The sequence below is a fragment of the Tachyglossus aculeatus genome, chromosome X4, assembly GCF_015852505.1.
Source record: "Tachyglossus aculeatus isolate mTacAcu1 chromosome X4, mTacAcu1.pri, whole genome shotgun sequence".
Lineage (NCBI taxonomy): Eukaryota > Metazoa > Chordata > Mammalia > Monotremata > Tachyglossidae > Tachyglossus > Tachyglossus aculeatus.
In genome coordinates, this window is record NC_052098.1 from 8,102,427 (window position 1) to 8,124,031 (window position 21,605).

General features: G+C 43.5%; 1 protein-coding gene across 5 annotated transcripts in view; it reads left to right on the forward strand.

Moving 5' to 3' along the window:
- The window catches only part of PRUNE2 (prune homolog 2 with BCH domain), a 76,231-nt gene that overhangs the window by 30,849 nt on the left and 23,777 nt on the right, over positions 1–21,605 (forward strand). For 3 of the 5 annotated variants that reach the window (XM_038770095.1, XM_038770096.1, XM_038770099.1), the window contains exons 3-6: positions 10,712–10,791; positions 12,344–12,544; positions 16,433–16,615; positions 19,163–19,171. In XM_038770095.1, the coding sequence (XP_038626023.1) occupies positions 10,712–10,791; positions 12,344–12,544; positions 16,433–16,615; positions 19,163–19,171 (473 nt within the window). The remainder of the gene's footprint in view (positions 1–10,711; positions 10,792–12,343; positions 12,545–16,432; positions 16,616–19,162; positions 19,172–21,605) is intronic. The other 2 variants (XM_038770097.1, XM_038770098.1) reach the window with 1 other exon arrangement.

Consider the following 21,605-nt stretch of genomic DNA (forward strand, 5'->3'; position numbering starts at 1 on the left):
CAACAAGGGCAGAAGGGGTGCTCTAAATCTATCTCAGTAAGACCCATCAGACATTTGGGAAAAACAGAGTAAAACAAACAAAAGCCTGGTTTGATTATACAGCCATCAGTCCCATGGTTTCCCCCTCTAGACTATAAGCTCATTGTGGGCAGGGTATGTGTTTATTATATTGTATTGTATTCTCCCAAGCACTTAGTACAGTGCTCTGCACACAGTAAGGGCTCAATAAATATGATTGACTGACTGACTAGTGGATTTAACTGTACTTTAGGGGGACCTATGCCCCTTTGTTTTTGACCCTGGTCTCTCCCAGGTCCTGTGTCACCCATGGATTGTGGAGGAGAATATTAGGAGATCCGGAAAAGATGCCAAACACAAGTGTTGCTTTAGACCCTTAAGTCAATCAATGGTATTAATCAGTCAATCAATGGAATGCTTACTGTGTGCAGAACTCTAGTCTGTAAGGTCATTGTGGACAGGGAACTTGCCTGCCAACTCTGTTGTATTGCACACTCCCAAGTGCTTAGTAAAGTGCTCTGTGTATAGTGAGCACTCAATAATTACCATTGCTCAGTCAATCAATCAATCAATTGTATTTACTGAGTGCTTACTGTGTGCAGGACACTGTACTAACCACAACAATATAACAAACACATTCCCTGCCCACTGTGAGCTTACAATTTAGAGGGGGAGACAGATATTAATATAAATAAATCAATTTATAAATCAATTTATGTACATAACTGCTGGGGGTGGGTGGGAATTAAGGGAGCCTTTGTGATTGTGGGGCTGACTGGAAGTCAGGAGTCAGGAGATCTGGAGCTGAATATCTTGGCTCTGCTACTGACCTGCTATTTAACCTCTCTGGACCTCACTTTCCTCTTTCATCAAATGAAAATAATACCTGCCTTGCCCTACCTGGGAGGGATATTGAGAGGATAAGAGCTGTCAATGCCCTTTGGAAAAATATGTGCTTTACAAATACAAGCTACCAGAGAAACAACCATGAGGCGCAGTGTGACCTAGTGGGTAGAGCATGAGTCTGGGAGTCAGAACTTGGGGTCTAATCTCCACTCTGCCAGTTGCTTGCTGTGTGACCTTGGGCAAGTCTATTCTCTGCGCCTCAGTTTTCTCCTGTAAAATGGGGATTCTGTACCTGTTCTCCCTCCTACTTAGACTGTGAACCCTGTGTGTGGACAGGGACTGTGTTTAACCTGATTAACTTGCATGTATCTCAGCACTTAGAATAGTGTTTGACACATAGTAAGCACTTAATAAATACCATAGTAGTAATAAGAATAATCATGCATTGGTGGAAAGCCAAGCTTACACAGTATTGCTCCAGCCTCCCGACTGTGGCCACTCCCACTTGAAATGCTTCTTAAAAAGAGGTATCTGAGCCTGACGTGGTCAGCTTTGTGCCAACTCAACTAGCCTCCACAGGGTAAGGTCCCCACCCCAAGGCCTCCCAGTATGTCACTCTACACCGCCACACTTTGCTCCACTTGTCTAAGCATCTGAGTTGACTGTACTTTGTCGATGGACTCTATTTTGAAAGGGAGGAAGTGGAAATAAGTTGAGGTTTTAAAATATAGTGTTTCTCCTTTCTAAAACTTCTTGATGCAGTAATTTGTGTTCTTGGACTTGGTGAAGACTGTGATTTACAATTATGGTTTTTATTAAGCACTTACCATGTGCTAAGCACTAGGGGAGAGGCAAGGTTATGAGACTGGACACACAAATGTGGTTTTCCAATCTATATTATCCCCATTTATAGATGAGGAAACTGAGGCCTGGATGGAAATTTGATTTGCCCAAGGTCACAGTGGCAGAGCTGGGGCTCAGATTAGAGTTTTGGGACTCCCAGTCCCATGCTCTTTCCACTAGGCCACACTATCTCCCAGTCAATCAGTCGACCAATCACATTCATTGAGTACAGTGCAGAGGGCTGTACTAAGCAACTGGGAGAGTACAATGTAATGGAGTTGGTAGACATAGTCCCTGCACACAATGAGCTTGCAGTATTAGACCAGTCTATCCCCACTAGTCTAACATGCCAAATTAGTAGTGCTAGATTTACCTGCATTTTGTTCAGGTACGGCATTGGCACCTGAATGGCTTTTAAAAAGCAGCAATTAGATATATCTGCTTTTCTTTTTCTAGTGGATACAATTCTGTACTGAACACAACCCAAAAGAAGCAATCAATATTGATATTATGTATCCTTTTGGAACCACTTTTAAACTATCTTAAACGTAGTGAGAAACATAGGAAACTGGGATATTGCTTGTTTCTAGGATATTTTTCTTGGGATCTGGTAGTTGTAGATTTCTCCTGAAGCTGAAATAGTAATCCAGTAGTCGTCTTTGGGAGGGAGAGGCATTGTGTGTCTTACCTGATCAACAGCTTGCATTAATTGTTCACAATCCCCAGCCCTATTTTTTCATTCATTCATTCATTCAATCCTATTTATTGAGTGCTTAGTATATGCAGAGCACTGTACTACACTTCAATGTGAATGATAAATTGCTTTATTTGCTAAATTTACAGAGCATCTTTTCACTAAAGATCTAGAGGTGCATTTATTTATATTGAATGTCTGTTTACTTTTATTGATGCTGTCTACCCCCTCTAGACTGTGAGCTCATTGTGGGCAGGGATTGTCTCTCTGTATTGCTGTAGAGAAGCAGCATGGCTCAGTGGAAAAGAGCATGGGTGTTGGAGTCAGAAGTCATGGGTTCAAATCCCTGCTCCACCAATTGTCAGCTGTGTGACTTTGGGCAAGTCACTTAACTTCTCTGGGCCTCAGTTCCCTCATTTGTAAAATAGGGATTAAGACTGTGAACGCCACATGGGACAACCTGATCACCTTGTATCCCCCCAGTGCTTAGAACAGTGCTTTGCACATAGAAAGCACTTAACAAATACCATCATTATTATTATTGTACTTTCCCAAGTGCTTAGTACAGTGCTCTGCACACAGTAAGCGCTCAATAAATACAATTGAATGAATGAATGAACTACATAATACTCTACTTGAAACATGTAACACGAACCAGTTACATACAGGGGAAGCAAAGAAGGCAACAGGAGGGGGTAAAGCTTAGAAGAGGCAAAATGGTTAGGTGGAGCAGGTAATTTAACCCCAAATAAATTGCCATCTGACTGAGCCCCTGGAATCAAATGTGACTGAGTTGAGAATGGGATGTTTAATTTCCTGAAATATTGAGGGTGCAAATCTTCAAGACCTTTTTTTTCTCGAGAAAAGCACCTACGCTAATCCCCAAAGGGTTAATTTGCTGCAAAACTTATGTGTCTCAGAAACGTTAGCAAGTAAATATACAGAAATAGTCATCCTACCATTCTACCTCTTATTCAGGAGTGGTATTTGGGTCAGATTTCTTTGGTGACTTTATTTTTATGAAAAATAAGAACAAGGGTGAAAAAAAGAAGGTAGTCAGACCAGAGTTATTCGTGTTTCAAGTCAGGGACATCATGTCAAGGTCAGATTAATAATTAAAGTAATTTCTGTTCTTGTGGTGAAGAGTCAGTATTCTGGTAAGGAAATATTTTTGAAGCAAATTTCATTCTTTGGAAATTCAAGATGAAATCTCTGGATGTATCGACCACTAAAGGGACAATAAACCATCTCTGTTTGCTTGACTAGCATTCAGCAGTTAACCAGTCAAGTGTTGGAGAAAGAATTGGCACAGATAAAAGACTAGGTCTCATATTAAGCAGAATGTGCCAAGGCTTTGCCCCATCAATTTGAGTGGAGATGGAGCCTCCCATCATAGATAATGGACTGGCTTCAGTCCAGTCACCAGAATATCAGGACCAATATTCCACCTGTGCAGTGGAACCTGTGAGAAGCAACATGGCCTAGTGAAAAGAGCATGGCCTGGGGGTCAGAGGACCTGGCTTCTAATCCCAGCTCTTCCAATTGTCTGCTGTGTGACCTTGGGCAAGTCACTTAACTTCACTGTGCCTCAGTTTCTTCATCTGTAAAATGGGGATTGAGACTGTGAGCCCCATAGGACAGGGACTGTGTCCAACTTGATTACCTATTATCTACCCCAGTGCTTAGAACAGTGCTTGGCACATAGTAAGTGCTTAACAGATACCATAATTATTATTATTTATTATTATTATCTACACCAGCACTTAGTACAATGTCTGGCACATAGTAAGTGCTAAACAAATAAGATTTCTTTTTTAAAAATTGATTATTGTGCTAGTAGTTTGCACAGAAGCCCTCGCATTCTCTTGTGCCTACCACTTATGTCCTGCTGGGGCACAGTGCACAGTGTGCAGGTGCACATAATCCATTTTAAAAACACACCCTTGACTCCACAACTCCCTCCAGTTATTACCCCATCTCCCTCCTACCATTTCCATCCAAACTCCTTTAGCGAGTGGTCCGTTCCCACTGCCGCCACTTCCTCTCCTCCAATTCTCTCCTTGACTCCCTCAAATCTGGTTTTCGCCCCCTTCACTCCACTGAAACTACCCTCTCAAAAATCACCTGTGACCTCCTTCCTGCCCAATCCAATGGCCTCTACTCCATCCTAATTCTCCTCAACCTCTCAGTGCCTTCTACGTTGTGGACCACCCCCTTCTACTAGAAATATTACCTAGCCTTGGCTTTACTGATGTTGTCCCCTCCTGATTCTCCTCCTATCTCTCTGGACACTCATTCTCGATCTCTTTCACAGGCTTTTCCTCTGCCTCACACCCCCTAACTGTGGGAGTTCCTTAAGGCTCAGTACTGGGTCCCCTTTTATTCTCCATCTACACCCACTCTTGGAGAAGCAGCGTGGCTCAATGGAAAGAGTATGGGCTTTGGAGTCAGAGGTCATGGGTTCAAATCTCTGCTCTGCTAATTGTCAGCTGTGTGACTTTGGGCAAGTCACTTAACTTCTCTGTGCCTCAGTTACCTCATCTTTAAAATGGGAATTAAGACTGTGAGCCCCCCGTGGGACAATCTGATCACCTTGTAACCTCCTCATTGCTTATAACAGTGCTTTGCACATAGTAAGTGCTTAATAAATGCCATTATTATTATTATTCGTTCCCATGGCTTTGACTGCTATCTCTATGCAGATGATTCCCAAATCTATATCCCCTGTCCTGATCTTTCTCCTTCTCTGCAGTCTGGCTTTTCCTTCTGCCTTCAGGACATCTTTATTTGGATGTCCCACTGACATCTCAAACATAACATGTCCAAACAATACTTCTCATATTCCCATCCAAACCCTGTCCTTCCCCTGAATTTCCCATTGCTGTAGACAGCACCACCATCTTCCTGTCTCACAAGGCCATATCCTCAGTATTATCCTTGACTTATCGCTCTCATTCAACCCACATGTTCAATCTGTCATCAAATCCTGTTGGTTCTACCTTCACAACATTGCTAAATCCACACTTTCTTCTCCATCTAAACTGCTACCATGATGATTCAAGCCTTGATTAAAGCACAAGTAATCTCACATTGATTACTGCACCAGTCTCCTTGCTGACCTCCCTGCCTCTTGTCTCTCCCAACTCAAGTCCAAATTTTACTCTGCTGCCCAGATCATTTTCCTACAAAAATGTTCAGTCCATGTTTCCCCATTCCTCAAGAACCTCCAGTGGTTGTCCATCTACCACAGCATCAAAGAGAAACTCCTTACCATCGGCTTTAAAGCACTCAATCACCTTGTCCCCTCCTATTTTACCTCACTGAATTCCTTCTACAACCCAACAAGCTCAGTTTGCTCCTCTAACGCCCACCTACTCACTATACTTCAATCTCATCTGTCTCACTGCCGATTCCTTAACTACATCCTCCTGGTCTGGAACTCCCTCCCGCTTCATAGCCGACAGGCAATCACTCTTCCCCACCATGAAAGCCTTATTAAAATCATATCTCCTCCAAAAGGTCTTCCCTGAAGGAGCCCCAATTTCCCCCATTTCCTCTCCCCTCTGCATCACCCTTGCATTTGGATTTGTACCCTTTATTTACCCCATGCTCAGCCCCACTTATATACCTACCCATAATGTATTTTAATGTCTGTCTCCCCCTTTAGATTGTAACATGTCTACCCAATCTGTTATATTGTACTTTCCCAGGCACTTAGCACACAAGTTAAGTGCTCAATAAATACCACTGATTGATTGAAATGTGAAACAAGTGCCGCTCTTCCCAGGAGCTGTTAGAGTTTTTTGGACCACTGTGCCACTCCTTAAAATCAGCTACATAAGGCCTGGGTCTAGTCATCCTGTGCATCATTGCCCTTTGCTCCCCCCACTATCTGTTTCCTTTGGCCTTTCTGTTATCTCTCCCTGCCTGGCTGTCCCCCTTGAGAGAGTTTTCTCCAATTCTCTCTCTCTTTGCCCGTCCTTGTCACTGCCCTTGTGACTCCCTCGCCCCTACATATTATGTGGACAGATATGGAGCAGCTTGTACAACAAACAAACAACAGCTGAGGCTCTGACAGGATCAAGCCTGCCAGATCAACCCCCAACCTTCCTCCGCTATGTTATTTCACTCTCTCTCCATTGCTTAGCAGAATTTTCATCAGGGAAAGCCCCCTTCCATTTATCCCTATTTGGGGAATCTGTCAATTCATTCCCTTTACCTTCCTCCCCTTCCAAGCAAAGGGCTAGAGAGCCAAGCCCAGCATGAAGCCCTGCCAATCAATCAATCAATCGTATTTATTGAGCGCTTACTATGTGCAGAGCACTGTACTAAGCACTTGGGAAGTACAAATTGGCAACACATAGAGACAGTCCCTACCCAACAGTGGGCTCACAGTCAGTCCCTTAGCAAGCAGTTGAGCAAAATTACATGCCAACAGGCAATGACCTGAATCCGGGGCAGGCTGGCAAGCCAAGGACTACCTGGGGGGGAGCCACATGAATCCCGAAAAGATGGGAAAAGGAATCTTCTATTTTGCTCCTAGCGACCAGCGTGTTGTCATCATCATCATCTTAATGATGGTATTTGTTAAGTGCTTACTATGTGCCAAATGCTGTAATGAGCTCTGGGGTAGATACAAGATAATCAGGTCAGACGCAGTCCCTGCCCCATATGAAGCTCACTGTCATGGGGGAGAATAGATATTTCATCCCTATTTGACAAGTAAGGAAACTGAGGCACAGAGTAATTAAATGACTTGGCCAAGGTCACACAACAGGCATGTGTGACACAGTCTTCTAGACTGTGAGCCCACTGTTGGGTAGGGACCGTCTCTATATGTTGCCAACTTGTACTTCCCAAGCGCTTAGTACAGTGCTCTGCACACAATAAGCGCTCAATAAATACGATTGAATGAATGAATGAATGTGGCAGAGCCGGGAGTTGAACCCAGGTCCTCTGATTCACAGGCCTGGGCTCTTCCCCCTAGACCACATTGCTTCCCTCCTGCTGCCATTTGACCCTCCGCAGGGAGGCAGACTGATGGGGCTGTCAGAAGCAGCCCCAGCAGCCCAGATGCCTTCAACTCTGCCCTATCAGGAAGTCCTGCCAAATATCAGTTTCAGAAAAGAGGAGGTGGGGGTTTAAGGGACTGGGGAAGCTGTCACAACTTTAGCTGAAAAACTACTTTCTGGATGTATTACCCTCAGACAATTGGGAAATCCTCTTAGGTTCAAAGTATGGGAATGCATCACCCCCTCAGCACTAATGTACATTTCCTTATAGTCTGCTACTTCCCCTTTCTGGAGTTAATGTTAATGTCTGTCTCCCCCACTAGATAATAAGGTCCTTGAGGGCTGGAATTATGTCTACCCAGTCTATTGTATTGTACTCTCCCAAGTGCTTAGTACAGTGCTCTGCACACAGTGAGCATTCAATATATATCATTAATTGATTGTGTAACTTTAATAATTACAATTATGGTACTTGTTAATAATAATAATGATGATGGTATTTGTTAAGCACTTACTATATGCAAAGCACTGTTCTAAGCACTGGAGGGATACAAGGCGATCAGGTTGTCCCAGGTGGGGCTCACAATCTTAATCCCCATTTTTCAGATGAGGTAACTGAGGCACAGAGAAGTTGTTAGAGAAGCACCGTGGCTCAATGGAAAAAGCATGGGCTTGGGAGTCAGAGGTCATGGGTTCAAATCCCGGCTCCACCAATTGTCAGGTGTGTGACCTTGGGCAAGTCACTTAACTTCTCTGGGCCTCAGTTACCTCATCTGTAAAAACGGGAATTAAGACTGTGAGCCCCACGTGGGGCAACCTAATCACCTTGTATTCCCCTCCAGTGCTTAGAATAGTGCTTTGCACATAGTAAGCGCTTAACAAATGCCATTATTATTATTATTATTATTATTGTTATTATTAAGTGACTTGCCCAAAGTCACACAGCTGACAATTAGCGGAGCTGGGATTTGAACCCATGACCTCTGACTCCAAAACCCATGCCCTTTCCACTGAGCCACGCTGAAGCATTTACGATGCACTGGGTAGATACAAGTTAATCAGGTCGGGCACAGTTCCCATCCCACATGGGCCTCACAGTTTATATTTATGGAATAGATTGGTTATAGTGCCTATCAGATATAGAAAAGAGAAGTGGGGTGAAGTGAAGACTAGGGAAACTGCAGGCAAATATTGGTTTTATTGTTTTAAATGCTTTCTGAACAATTTCTGTTGTGGCAGGCTCATCAAAGCTATCCCCAGTGGATGTTTTCCAGCCCTAATTCTGTTATTGATGTGTTTTCTGTTATCAGATTATACTAATAATAATAATGATGGCATTTATTAAGCGCTTACTATGTACAAAGCACTGTTCTAAGTGCTGGGGAGGTTACAAGGTGATCAGGTTGTCCCACGGGGGGCTCACAGTCTTCATCTCCATTTTACAGATGAGGTAACTGAGGCCCAGAGAAGTCAAGTGACTTACCCAAAGTCACACAGCTGACAAGTGGCGGAGCCGGGATTATTTATCAAGTTTATGATTGTTTATTATTTATTAAGTTTATTGTTTATTGTGTGCAGGTTAAAAGTATTGTGCTAGATATTTGTGTGTAGGTATGCATGTAGATATCTTTGACATACAAAATCTATGCCTAGCTAGAGTTTACATTCCGGGACCAACAGTACCCTCACCAAGGCTCATTCATAAGTCATCTTAAACATACAAGCCTAGTCATTCACAGTATCAACAGCCATTTTTGAGACCCTACTGTATGCAGAACCTAATACAAGTAGAGTTGTCTTTCAGCTCAAAGATGATCCTGCTGACGGTGAGACTGCACTCATGAGTGTGTCTGTTGCACACTTGAACACTTTGTCCATAAAAGTAGTTGTGCACTTTTTCAGGCCTCTTGCCTTTCAGGGTGAGTACTGGTCATACACCAGTGGTTAAGAAGAGAAGGGTATTTCCTGCAAATAGCAGGATATGCAAGCTTGTTGTGGGCAGGGAACGTGACTACCAACTCTGTCGTATTGTACTCTCCCAAGCTCTTAGTACGGTGCTCTGCACACAGTTAGCTCTCAACAAATAGGATTGATTGATTGATAGGCATCAGAGTTGTTTTTGCTATAGTGGTGATGGTTTACGCTGAACCATTCACACTCTCTCCTTGGGTCTCCTGTACCCAGTGTTATTCGGTGCCTGGGTCACAGGTATGGTGGTGATGTTTATAATAATAATAATGTTAGTATTTCTTAAGCGCTTACTATGTGCCAAGCACTGTTCTAAGCACTGGGGTAGATACAAGGTAATCAGGTTGTCCCACGTGGGGCTCACAGTCTTCATCCCCATTTTACAGATGAGTGAACTGAGGCCCAGAGAAGTTAAGTGACTTGCCCAAGGTCACAGAGCTGATGAGTGGCAGAACCAAGATTAGAACCCATGACCTCTGACTCCCAAGTCTGGGCTCTTGCCACTAAGCCACGCTGCTTCTTGCAGAAATCAGGTGGAAAAAGTTAAAAATACACACACTGCACCACCTCAGCCAAGAATCCAGCAAAGTGTGTGGGATTGAGGGGTGGGGGGTTGATTCCTCCAGAGCACCCTTTTCTGGGTTGAGCCAGTGGAAGGACACATTCAAAGAGAAATGGCTTTCTCTGCTTACTGCCCTCCTACCAGATTCAGTTTGTACGCTGTTGTTGAATGGGAGTCACTTGGCGACCTATAAGAGTCAGTAATGAACAAATAATGAAATTAGTAAACAATGAACCATTGCAAATAGACATAAACCTATTTTGCAGCATCAGCACCCTGCATATGATATACTTTATTCTTTTACCATCTCTGATGAGCGGGGAGATTTACTGTAGATGCCAGGTAGAATGGGTAGCCACAATTCAGGAGGCTTTTTTATGATATTTGCTAAGTACTTATGGAATGCCAGGCACTGTACAAAGCACTGGGATAAGTACAAGGTAATCAAGTTGGAAACAGTCCATGTCCCACATGGGGCTCACAGTCTTAATTCCCATTTGACAGATAAGGTAAATGAGGGACAAAGAAGTGAAGTGAGTTACACAGCAGACAATGTGGCAGAGCCAGGATTAGAGTCCAGGTCCTTCTGACTCCCAGGTCCGGGCTCTAGCCACTAGGCCATGCTGCTTTTCATGGCTTGGTGGTCACTTGCCTTGGATGTATATAGAGTAACTTTTTGGGCGTTCAGGGATGGAATTATTGTGCGGCCTTTGGATCATCTTTACACACAACTTTCTCATTTTAAACTAATTTGTTTTGGTTTTCCAGACCACTTCCAGAGGATGTAGGAATGGACATCCCCTTTGAGGAGCGAGTGCTCAGTCCCAATTCTCCAGACATCAGACCTGGTGAGAGAACCATTTGTTCATTCTCTTCACAAGATTCTACAGCAAAGCATTAAATTATTCAGTGAAGGGTATGCTTCTTGGGCTTAGAACTCAGCGTTTCACCGTTAGAGGGGAAAAGAGAGTGTCAGGTCGGCTTTAGTTAATTCCATAGTTCACTTGACTGATGATGATAATTTGCACTGTGCCACATTCTGTCTCCTGTGTCTTGGCATCATCTGCTGATTAATGCTTTCAGTTCTTGAGATAATTGGGTACTGTACATTATGTCGTTAGATTCGACTGACATCTCCGTTCCTCACGTATGAAAAAGCCTGGGAAGGCATACAAAGGAGGTGGAATTGGGGGATGAAATGTGGTAGCAGGAAGGCAGCCAGTTTCAACTCAAGGTCATAATTACTCAAAACCTCCTTTGGGCCTCCCCACACAAGGGTTTGTTGCTAAACTGCCAGTGACTAAAGAACTACCTGGCTTGCTGCACAACCCAGAGGAAATGATCTAAACTGGCGGCGTGGTACAACAAATGGGCCTTTCATTTCAGGAGGGAGCCGGAAAGGTTTTGCACAGCCATTGCCGACATCAACCTGACCGTATTTTGGTCTTCCCCTAGTTTGGGGGAGTTGAGAAACCAGAAAGGAATGGTCGGATGCAGGCCGCCTGACTTCTCTTAAAAGCGGTGGACGTAACCCCCATTAGCCCCTCTTGCATTGTGTGCTCCAGGAGTGTTGGGAAGCAGTTCACTTGAATCCTAGTTCTACCCTCAGCGGTTCCTGGACCATCCCAGCTGGCAGCAATTAGAGGCCTTAGTTCATTTCATCCCGAGCTCTGATTCCATTGGGATCAAATGCAATCAATTGCCGTTTTAGCTCTCTACTCACAGTCAGTCAACAGGAATTATTTTGAATTGCCACAGGAGAGGTTTAATTTAGATGTTGGGGGAAAAAAATCAATCAGTGGCTACTTATCGAGTGCTTACTATGTGCAGAGCACTGTACTAAGTGCTTGGGAGAGTACAATACAATAGAGTTGGTGAACAAGATCTCTGGCCACAAGGAACTTACATTCTATGCCCTGGCTATAAGAGGTGAGAAGCCCTAAAATGAGTTTCATTAATTTATTATCAACTGAGTATACTGTCAATTGATAGGTGGGAGGGAGGACAGAGGTTTGAGGTAAATCTAATTAACTTGACACCAAGATCCCATATTTTGTCAAAGTTGTGGTGGTGGGAGAAATGGGAGAAGTTGTAATCTTCCCCTAGACTCTAAGCTCATTCTAAGCAGGGAACATGTCTGATAATTCTGTTGTAGTATATTCTCCCAAATGCTTAGTACAGTGCTCTGCACATAGTAAGCACTCAATAAATACCACCAATTGATAGAGTTGGCTGAGAAAGCAGCGTCTTAGCAACTCCACCGGCCTCAACCTCCTCATCATGTCTTGAACATTTAAAGCAACATCAGGGCAATCAAAAGCTCACTGATTGGTGGTGATGAAGGCATTCCCCAGGGACAGTGGCCTAACGCTGCTAATCTTCTCTTCCTTCCTTCTCTAGAGCCACCCAATTCTCTGGATCTGAATGGCTCTCATCCCCGGAAGATAAAGCTCACGGCCCCTAATATCAACCTCTCTTTGGACCAGAGTGAAGGGTCTGTTCTCTCTGATGATAATTTGGACACTCCAGATGAAATTGACATCAATGTGGATGATCTTGACACACCTGATGAAGCTGATTCCTTCGAGTACCCTGGACATGGTAAAGAACTGGCATGGGGAGGCAGAAAAGTCGGGGAAGATGGAATAGAATTGGTGGTTAAACCAAGGATCTGAAGAGATCTGACATGATTGTGGCCCAGAATGGTATGTCAGCCTCCATAATATGACCCTTTAATAATAATAATAATAATAATAATAATAATAATAATAAGGATGATATTCGTTAAGCACTTACTATGTGCCAAGCACTGTTCTAAGCACTGGGGTACAAGGTAATCAGGTTGTCCCACGTGGGGCTCACAGTCTTAATCCCCATTTTACATCTGAGGTAACTGAGGCACAGAGAAGTTAAGTGACTTGCCCAAAGTCACACAGCTGACAAGTGGCAGAGCTGGGATTAGAACCCGTGACCTCTGACTCCCAAGCCCGTGCTCTTTCCACTAAGCCATGCTGCTTCTTTAGTGAGGCAGCATAGTCTAGTGGAAAGAATGTGGGACTGGGAATCCGAGACCCAGGTTCTAGTCCTACCTCAGCTTCTGCTGTGTGACCTCAGGTAAGTCACTTTACCACTCTGGGCCTCAGTTTCTTCATCTGTAAAATGAGAATACTAATCCCTGCTCATCCTACCTCACAGGAATGTTGCGAGGATAAAATGAGGCCATCTTTGTGAAGGCGCTTTAGAAAACTAAAAGTGTTCAATAACAAAAGTGTCTTATTACTATTAGTAGTAGTAGAAGTAGTTTATTCTGTTTCTGGTGTGTCTGAGTTTGGACCAGAATGCCAATCCACCATTGGAAAGTCTGTATAAGACTAAAGCTTTTGACTGGAATTTTTTTTTCATTAATGTAGGTTCATTTTAGTCACTCAGGATTCCCAGAGGCTCTGATAACTCCAAGAAAGAATGTTTTCTCTTACAATTTTTCAGTCCTTTGGGCAAAAAGAGGCTATGAATTTCTAGGCTTTATAGTAGAAGATAGTATGGGTTTGAGCATGCTGAAGTTCTAGTGAAATTCATTCAAGTCTTTCATTTGTTACATGAACTACTTGAAACCCTTTCCACATGTCTGTGGAAAGGAGGAGGAAAGGAAAGTGAAAAAGGAAATGACATAAAAAAAACCCTGAAGGTTTAAAATGCCACTCATCAGTACTTTCTGCCCAGGGTTCAACCATATTTGAATTTTGATTCACCAAACCATGCGTATTAGGATTTTGTAATGAAGGAAAATGTCCCCGGAACCTCAGCCCCTCTCCAAGCCCCCTCAGGGTGGTGGTGGTGGGAGCGTTCTAACTGTCCCTCTTTTTGCCTCGATTGAAAAGGTGCCAGTTCTGATATCATAAGACCACCTCTCCCCTCCCTCCCACGCTCCCATTGCTAAATCTTGCCAAGGATTACTGAGGTGTAACCTTAATAATTTCTTGCCTTCACTTCTTCCCGACTCTGTACAGGTGCCCCAAATAGTGAACTGTTCTGCACCTGAACCTTTCCTTTTTAAGCAATAGTGAAAGTGCCAAAGAAAGCAGTGACGGCTAAGGGAGCTGGTAATTAAAGCCATAGCCTGCTGACATATGTCCTCTCCTCTTTATTTTGGCTGACGTGATTATGCTTTCCCAATTTAACAGCCACGGCTCTGCCTTTTACCTTTTTAAAGTTATTATGCCATTTTTAGTCTAAAGCAAATTAGTATATCCGCCTGGATCTTAAAATACAAGGTCTAGTTGGCTTTGCAGACATATTTTGGGAAATATCTGTACACACTTGAACACTTTCATAAAATAGTTTACATACATTTATAATGTTATTTATTACATCTTTGACTTTTTAAAAAACTCTTGAAAACCTACCTCCTCCTGGATGCTCCCCAGGATATAGTAATAATAATAAAAATAATTATGGTACTTGTTAATTATAATAATAATAATGATAATGGTATTTGTTAAGCACTTACTATGTACCAGGCACTGTACTAAGCACTGGGGTGGATACAAGCAAATCGGGTTGGACACTGTCCCTGTCCTATGTGGAGCTCACAGTCTCGATCCCCCAAGGTAACTGAGGCACAGAGAAGTGAAGTGACTTGCTCAAGGTCACACGGTGTTTACTTTGTGCCAAACACTGTTCTAAACACTGGGGTAGATGTGAATTAATCGGGTTGGTCATAGTTCCTATCCCAGATGGGTTTCACAGTCTAAAGAGATGAGGCACAGAGAAGTTAAGTGACTTGCCCAAGATCACACAGCAGACATGCAGCAGAGCTGGGATTAGAACCCAGGTCTTCTGACTCCCAGGCCCATCCTCCTTCCACTAGACCATGCTGCCTCTCTAATAGCAGTGTTAATCTAGTAACCACCCTCAGCATTTATAGCTATATTAGTATACATCCTCCATTTCTTTATTCACGTATTCATCTTTCCATATACTTGTTAATACTAGAATAGCTATGCTTTCCTCCTGCTCCCACTGCTTTTCAATAATTTAGGTCTTTCAAGAGTTTCTTCAGTGTGACCTGTTCACAGTTTCCCCATCTCAGCTCCCCATAGACCAGAGCTGTTAAGTGCCTTGCTCAAGGTCACACAGCAGGCAAGTGGCAGAACAGGGATTAGAACCCAGGTCCTCTGACTCCCGGGCCTATGCTCTTTCCACTAAGTCTTTCCACTTCTCATAAGATGGCATTGGTGGAACTGTTCAAAAAATTGAATGTGGTATCCGTGGCAAGTCGAAGTCCAATGTGGTATTTGTGGCAAGCCCAGGTCACCCAATCATAGACTGTAAGCTCGGCTCTAGACCGTAAACTCATTGTGGGCAGGGAATGTGTCTGTTATATTGTACTCTCCCAAGTGCTACGTACAGTGCTCTGCATACAGTTAGTGCTCAATAAATACAATTGACTGACTGACTGAAAGTTGGATGCTATAATTGCCCTCCTTATGTTTGGTCTGAACCTTGATGCAATGTTGGCACTGCACTTTTGTCTTCTGGTCTCTCAAAGGATGCCCAACCCTTCTTGATTTACCTTTCTTCTTCTTCTTTGTCTAAGAGCCCCATGTGGCACAGTGACTGCGTCTAACTCGATTAACTTGTATTTACCCTAGCGCTTAGAATAGTGCTTGGCACCGTAGTAAACACTTAACAAATATCACAGTTATTATTATTATTGTTGTTGTCATTATTATGTCATTCAACAGTGTGCTGCCCTGGTAACAAAATTAAACATTCAATGGTGAAAATATTCAACTCTGTGTTGCTGATGGAAATTTTTGGTAATGTATGGGTTTTGCGATCCAATAAAAGCCAGTGTCTTCTTCAGACTAATTATGAATCCATAGCACTTTGTTGATTCTGAGACCTAGTTAGTAATCAACTTCATGCCTTTCTGTGAGTGGAGGCTTTCAGAGCACAGTCAACAGTGTATAGAAGCTCCTGTATGAATTATTCAAGCATTGTTGATGATGTTCTCAGTTTTGTTGAGTTGAAAGAGTTTCCCAGAGGATTGACAACAGATCCTGACACCACCTTCCTTGTTGCCTCTTTGAGAATGCCTGTAAACATGACTCAATTTAATACAAGCCCTTCTTTACTCTGTTTGCATTGGGGAAAGGATCTGATAAGGCCCCTCCAATTCCATGTGGCCCGCTATATCCTTGTGGCGTAAACTTGGGATTGCAATAAACTTTTCAGGAGACCTGGGCTGTACCAATATCTAAAAATCCCCATTTTACAAATGAGGAAACTGAGGCTTGCACCACTTAAGTGACTTGTCTAAGGCCACACAGAAGGCACTGGTGGAGCCGGGATTAGAACTCAAGTCTTCTGACTCCCAGCTTCCACTGAGCCATGCTGCTTGTTCTTTATTCCATGATATAAGGCTGTGAAGGCTCCCCTTCCTCGGGACTGTTGTTCTGAAGAACACTGCTTTTTTATTTTTTCCAGAGGGACAAGTGGCCATCCGGAATGCCTTGGAGCCCCAGGAGAACGAATCCGTCATTCCGGAGTACACTGCTGAAGAGGAGCGGGAAGACAACCGGCTGTGGAGGACAGTGGTGATAGGCGAGCAGGAGCAGCGGATTGATATGAAAGTAATCGAGCCCTACAAAAGAGTCATTGCTCATGGAGGTAGGAAAGACCAGTCTGCTATCTGGAAATTGGGAATGTGAAAGGCAAAAAAGAGCAAACCCTTTTGTCTCCTGCCTTCTGGGGTGTAGAGCTTCAAGCCCCCAAGGTAGAGTAAGTCAGGTGTTGGAGGGGGGCATCTCAATAATGGGAATATTTTCTAACATGAAAATGCAGTTTTTCCATTAAATATCTTCTGTGCAAAGAAGGTGTGGAAGAGGTGGGGTTGCCAAACATACAAATTCCATACAGGAGCAGTCCATGTAGTTCAAAGCATATCTAAATGGGTAAACCGGAAGATTGACAGTGTGATCCTCATTTTACCAAATTGCTTTCCATTGCAAAATGAGCAAAAAAAGAGCTTTTTGGATTTTCCTCAAGAACTTCTTTGAAACTCCCTCTGTAGATTTAACTTGGCCTTTTTTTCTGCATGAAGAATGCTTTTCTTAACTGCTTTAATTCTGTGCATGATGGCAGCTTCTTTCTGGCGCAAGAGTGCACCAATTTAAAAAGAGGTGGGGTAAGAGAAATAGCTTCATTTTACCTTTGTAGTGCCAGCTATATTCCCTTGATTAATTTGGTGTAGGAAAAGGTTAATTAAATGGCAGTATTAACACTTCACATTGTCTCTATGGTGCCAAGGACTTCACGTCTTCATTGTTCTGCCACACACTCATGTGTTCTGGATTTTCAAGGTATTCAAGGTATTCTCTCCATTAGCATTCTGGCACATACGTTCATATACAGCAGCTTTAAGGAGTCCACCAGCTGGAACATGACCTCATTAAGTGTTTGAATTTTGTCATGGGTGTCCTCTAAATTCTCTGCTACTTAACAAGCACCCAGTCCTGACATTCAATGGGCCACATTAAAAAGCACCCCGCTCTTTTCCCCTGCTTGTTAATAGTTAGTATTAACATCAGTGACCATAATTATTTAACCCAGGCTCCCTTCCACTAGTATATTATCGACCCTCCATTCCAAACTGTACAACAATTTGGGATACATGATTGCAACACCAGTGTGAACACTTTTATTGGTCCCTAGGTCTCATCCCTCATCATCATCACTCTCATTGTCTTCAAATCTTGATTAAAGCCTCCATGGTTACCTGGCACTCTTGGGCACTAGGAGATGGTAGAAAGAAATGATGCTTCCTTCCAGGGAGTTTGCTGTCTCTGAAATCATCAGCTGGTTGTTCAGACGTGAAGATGCTTGATCTGGTTAAGCAGGACATTTTGAGGCAGAGACAGCCATCTGGATCTACACACCATCACACTGCTTTCTGCTTGTGGCTAAGTCACAATTTGCACATCAATCTTTAGGAACGAAAGACTCATCCTCTAAAGGCCTCACCTCTCAGTTGAGAACTTAATAGCAACTTTGCCTAGTAAATGGAGTCTCATAGGACACCACGAGCACAAACCTGAATTGTCCCTTATCAGTCTGATACGCATCCTTTGCTTGTTCAGTTCTGCTGCAGCCAAGGTAGATGACATGGACTGAATCTGGTTAGTGGCCAGAGGAAGAGGAAAATGTTCTGCCTAGTCATCTGCTTGTACTGATTCCTAATCTGGAGTCAATAAGGCCCATCGCTTCTCCTCTGGCTCTCCTTTTGCTAGTTGGAACCACAGGCTTTCTGCTGAGCCCCTTTCTTTTCTTTTGCATTTGTTTCTTTCCTCTCATTGTTGTAAACTCCAGGCTTGTTTGGTTCTGAAAAGAAGACACTTTATCCCCTCTTTGCTGTCCTCTCTGGCCCCTAAGCTTCCGCAGGCCTGTAACCCTTGCACGCGTTCCCTGGCTATGGCATGGTGCGTACCCTGATTTTCCACCTTCGGGAGGAGGTTCTTCTTCTCGCATCTTTTTCTGACAAATGGGAGCAAGTTTAGTGATCGGTGGGTATGGAGATCGTCACTTTCAAATTGTTACCGAAGTTTCGTTTGTTTCATTTTCAAAGTAAACACCACTCTGTTTGGATTCACAGTAATAGATGCAGATTTTCCCTCGAGTGGTTTACTCTGCCCTGAACTCCTGACTTCTGAGGAGTGATTGGCAAGCAACCCTGCCTTGAGAACCATGTTCTTTGCCCATATGAGTGAAAAGCAGTCACTTGTTTTTGTGTATTCAATTATGCTCTGGAGATGGCATTCCATTTATGATAATATGCAAGTGCCAGCTGTCTATGGTTGGGCTCTGAGGAACTGCCAATGGGGGCCCTTACTGGAGCTAAGTAAATTGGCAATGCCACCTGCCAGAAGCAGCGATCCCATGCCAAGCACCCAAGCCAGTTGGAAAGACTGGTGCATGACGGCATTCTTTTAATTGAACCCATTTTTGAACCTCTAGCTCCTTTGAGCCAAGAAAGGAAATCCCCACCCTCCTCTTAAACTTCAAGAAAGAAATGTGGCATTATTCTTAGTCTAGTCGATCTGCCATGGTCCCTTCATCATGGGGGTAGCTGGAGGCAAGGACTTCATTTGAGGATCCCAGCAGGCTCCCTAGAATTTTAACAAAAAGTTTCCCTTTTCTGCTTCTCTTATTTCATTGTAGGAGATTCAGGTAACCTTCTGTGCATTGCTCCTGGAAAATGATCCCTGCGGGATGAGGAGAAAACTTACCTGCGGGTGTGTGTGTGTGTGTATGTTTTGGTGTGAGACTGTGGCATCTTTTCTTCTCTCTCCATTCCAATTGCTGACCAGCAAACTTGTGTTACATTCCTTTCATTCTTCTCTTTTCTGCTGCAGGTAAGGATTGGGGTCACTCCTTTAGAGGCTAGTAACGGCAATAGTGGTGGCCTTACTCTTGAATTTTGGCAAACAGATTCCTAAGTTTTTCATTTAAATTGGGAGCAAGATGTAGTAAAAGCCTCAGCTGGATTACAGTATTATTGACAAATAACTGCCCTTTAAGTTAGCCATGCACTTTACAGTGTAGATTGGGATAGCACTCTGGGCTGTTTCAGTAAAAGAAAACCTTAAGGATAGGTGAGGAGTTGATTATTATTAGCCATCCTCGTTCTGGTATTCTTTCTCACTATAGATTGCTCCAGAAAACATTTTTCCCCTCTTCCCCCTCCCCTCAATATATTATCTTCGTAAATGGATTAAATGAGTTTCTTGTGTAAAAGAAAACACTCACACCCACAAATACACACACATAGACAGACACAGACATGGACACAGACACACACACACACACACACACGTACTGTGGTTGGTAAGATGTTACCACCTAGACCTTTTGCTTATGTGCTCCCTCCCCCTTCACATCTGGGGGGGCCACTGCTCCTCCCATCCTCAAAGCCCTACTAAAATCACATCTCCTTCAGAACACCTTCCCTGCCTAGCTTTTCATCTCCCCAACCTATTTCTCCCCCTAGCACATCACCTATGCACCCTTAGTACTTGATGCATTGGGGGAGTTCTGCATTACTCAGCTGCATTTCAAGGGACAATGGTTATATTGCCCTCTAAGATGGCACAATTGGGCAGTTTGGTTTTTGTTTTTTTTTTTTTTAAAAAAAAAAGGTCTCCAAAAATGGAAAATCTAGGGAAAGCAAAGTGGCTGAATTATTTGCATAAACTGTGGAACTTTGTAACCCACTGAACATCCAGTTATCTAAAAAGAGAGGGGCTGACCATATTTTGGATAACTGCTTTGAGGGAAGGGGGCCTCTTTGAGAGCTAGGGGTTGCCTGGGTACCATTTCTGATCTGGAGGTGGGAGCCAACCTACATTGCTCGATTTGGGGGGCAGTGAAGGAGACCTAGAGAGAAGCAGCATGGCCTAGTGGAAAGAGCACAGGCCTGGGAGTCAGGAGACCTAGGTTCAAATTTCCCTTGCTTGTTGTGTGACCTAGGGCAAGTTACTTAATGTTCCTGTGCCCTTTTAAAACAAAAGTGGTGTTTTAGTGCCTACTATTTAATTAAATACTTAAATACTGGGGTAGATACAAACTAATCAGGTTGGACACAGTTCATCTCCCACATGGGGCTCACAGTTTTAATCCCCATATTACAGAAGAGGTAACTGAGGCACAGAGAGGTTAAATGACATGCCCAAGGTCACACAGCAGACAAGTAGCAGGGCTGAGATTAGAACCCAAGTCCTTCTGACTCCCAGGCCCACGCTCTAACCATTAGACCATGCTGCTTTTCAGCTGAGGAAACTGTGCTTCAGTTTCCTCATGTGTAAAATGGGGATTTGATTCCTGTTTTCCCTCCTACTTAGACTATGAGCCCTTCATGAGACAGGAACTGAGTGCAACCTGATTATCTTGTATCTACCCCAGGATTTAGGACAGTGCTTACACTTACTAAGTATTTTGGTGCAGTGGATAGAACACGGGCATGGGAGTCAGAAGGTCATGAGTTCTAATCCTGGCTCCACCACTTGTCTGCTGTATGACCTTGGGCAAGTCACTTCACTTCTCTGTGCCTCCATTACCTCATCTGTAAAATGGGGATTGAGACTGTGAGCCCCTCATGGGACGGGGACTGTTCTGACTCGATTTGCTTGTATTCACCCCGGTGCTTAATACAGTGCCTGACACATAATAAGTGCTTAACAAATACCATCATTATTATTATTACTGTTATTGAACAAAGCCACAATTATTATTACTTTGGTCCTGGTTCTGACTCAGGGCAGTTCCCTCCTTGTCCTCCAGACTTGGACTCTGGTAGGAGGCAGGAAAGTGTCCTGGACTGTGGGAAAAGGATAATAAGCTTTAGCAGAGCTAGGAAAAAAAATGAATAATGATGTTTGTCAAATAATCAACCAGTGGTATTTGTTGAGAGCTTACTGTGTGCAGAGCACCATAGTAGGCACTTGGAAGAGTACAATGCAATTGGTAAGCATTTACTATATGCCAAACACTATATTAAGCACTGGAATAGATACAAGAGGATCAGATCGGCCACAGTCCATGTCCAACATGGGTCTAGCAGGGATGGAGAATAGCAGGCAAGTGGCAGAGCTGGGATTAGAACCCG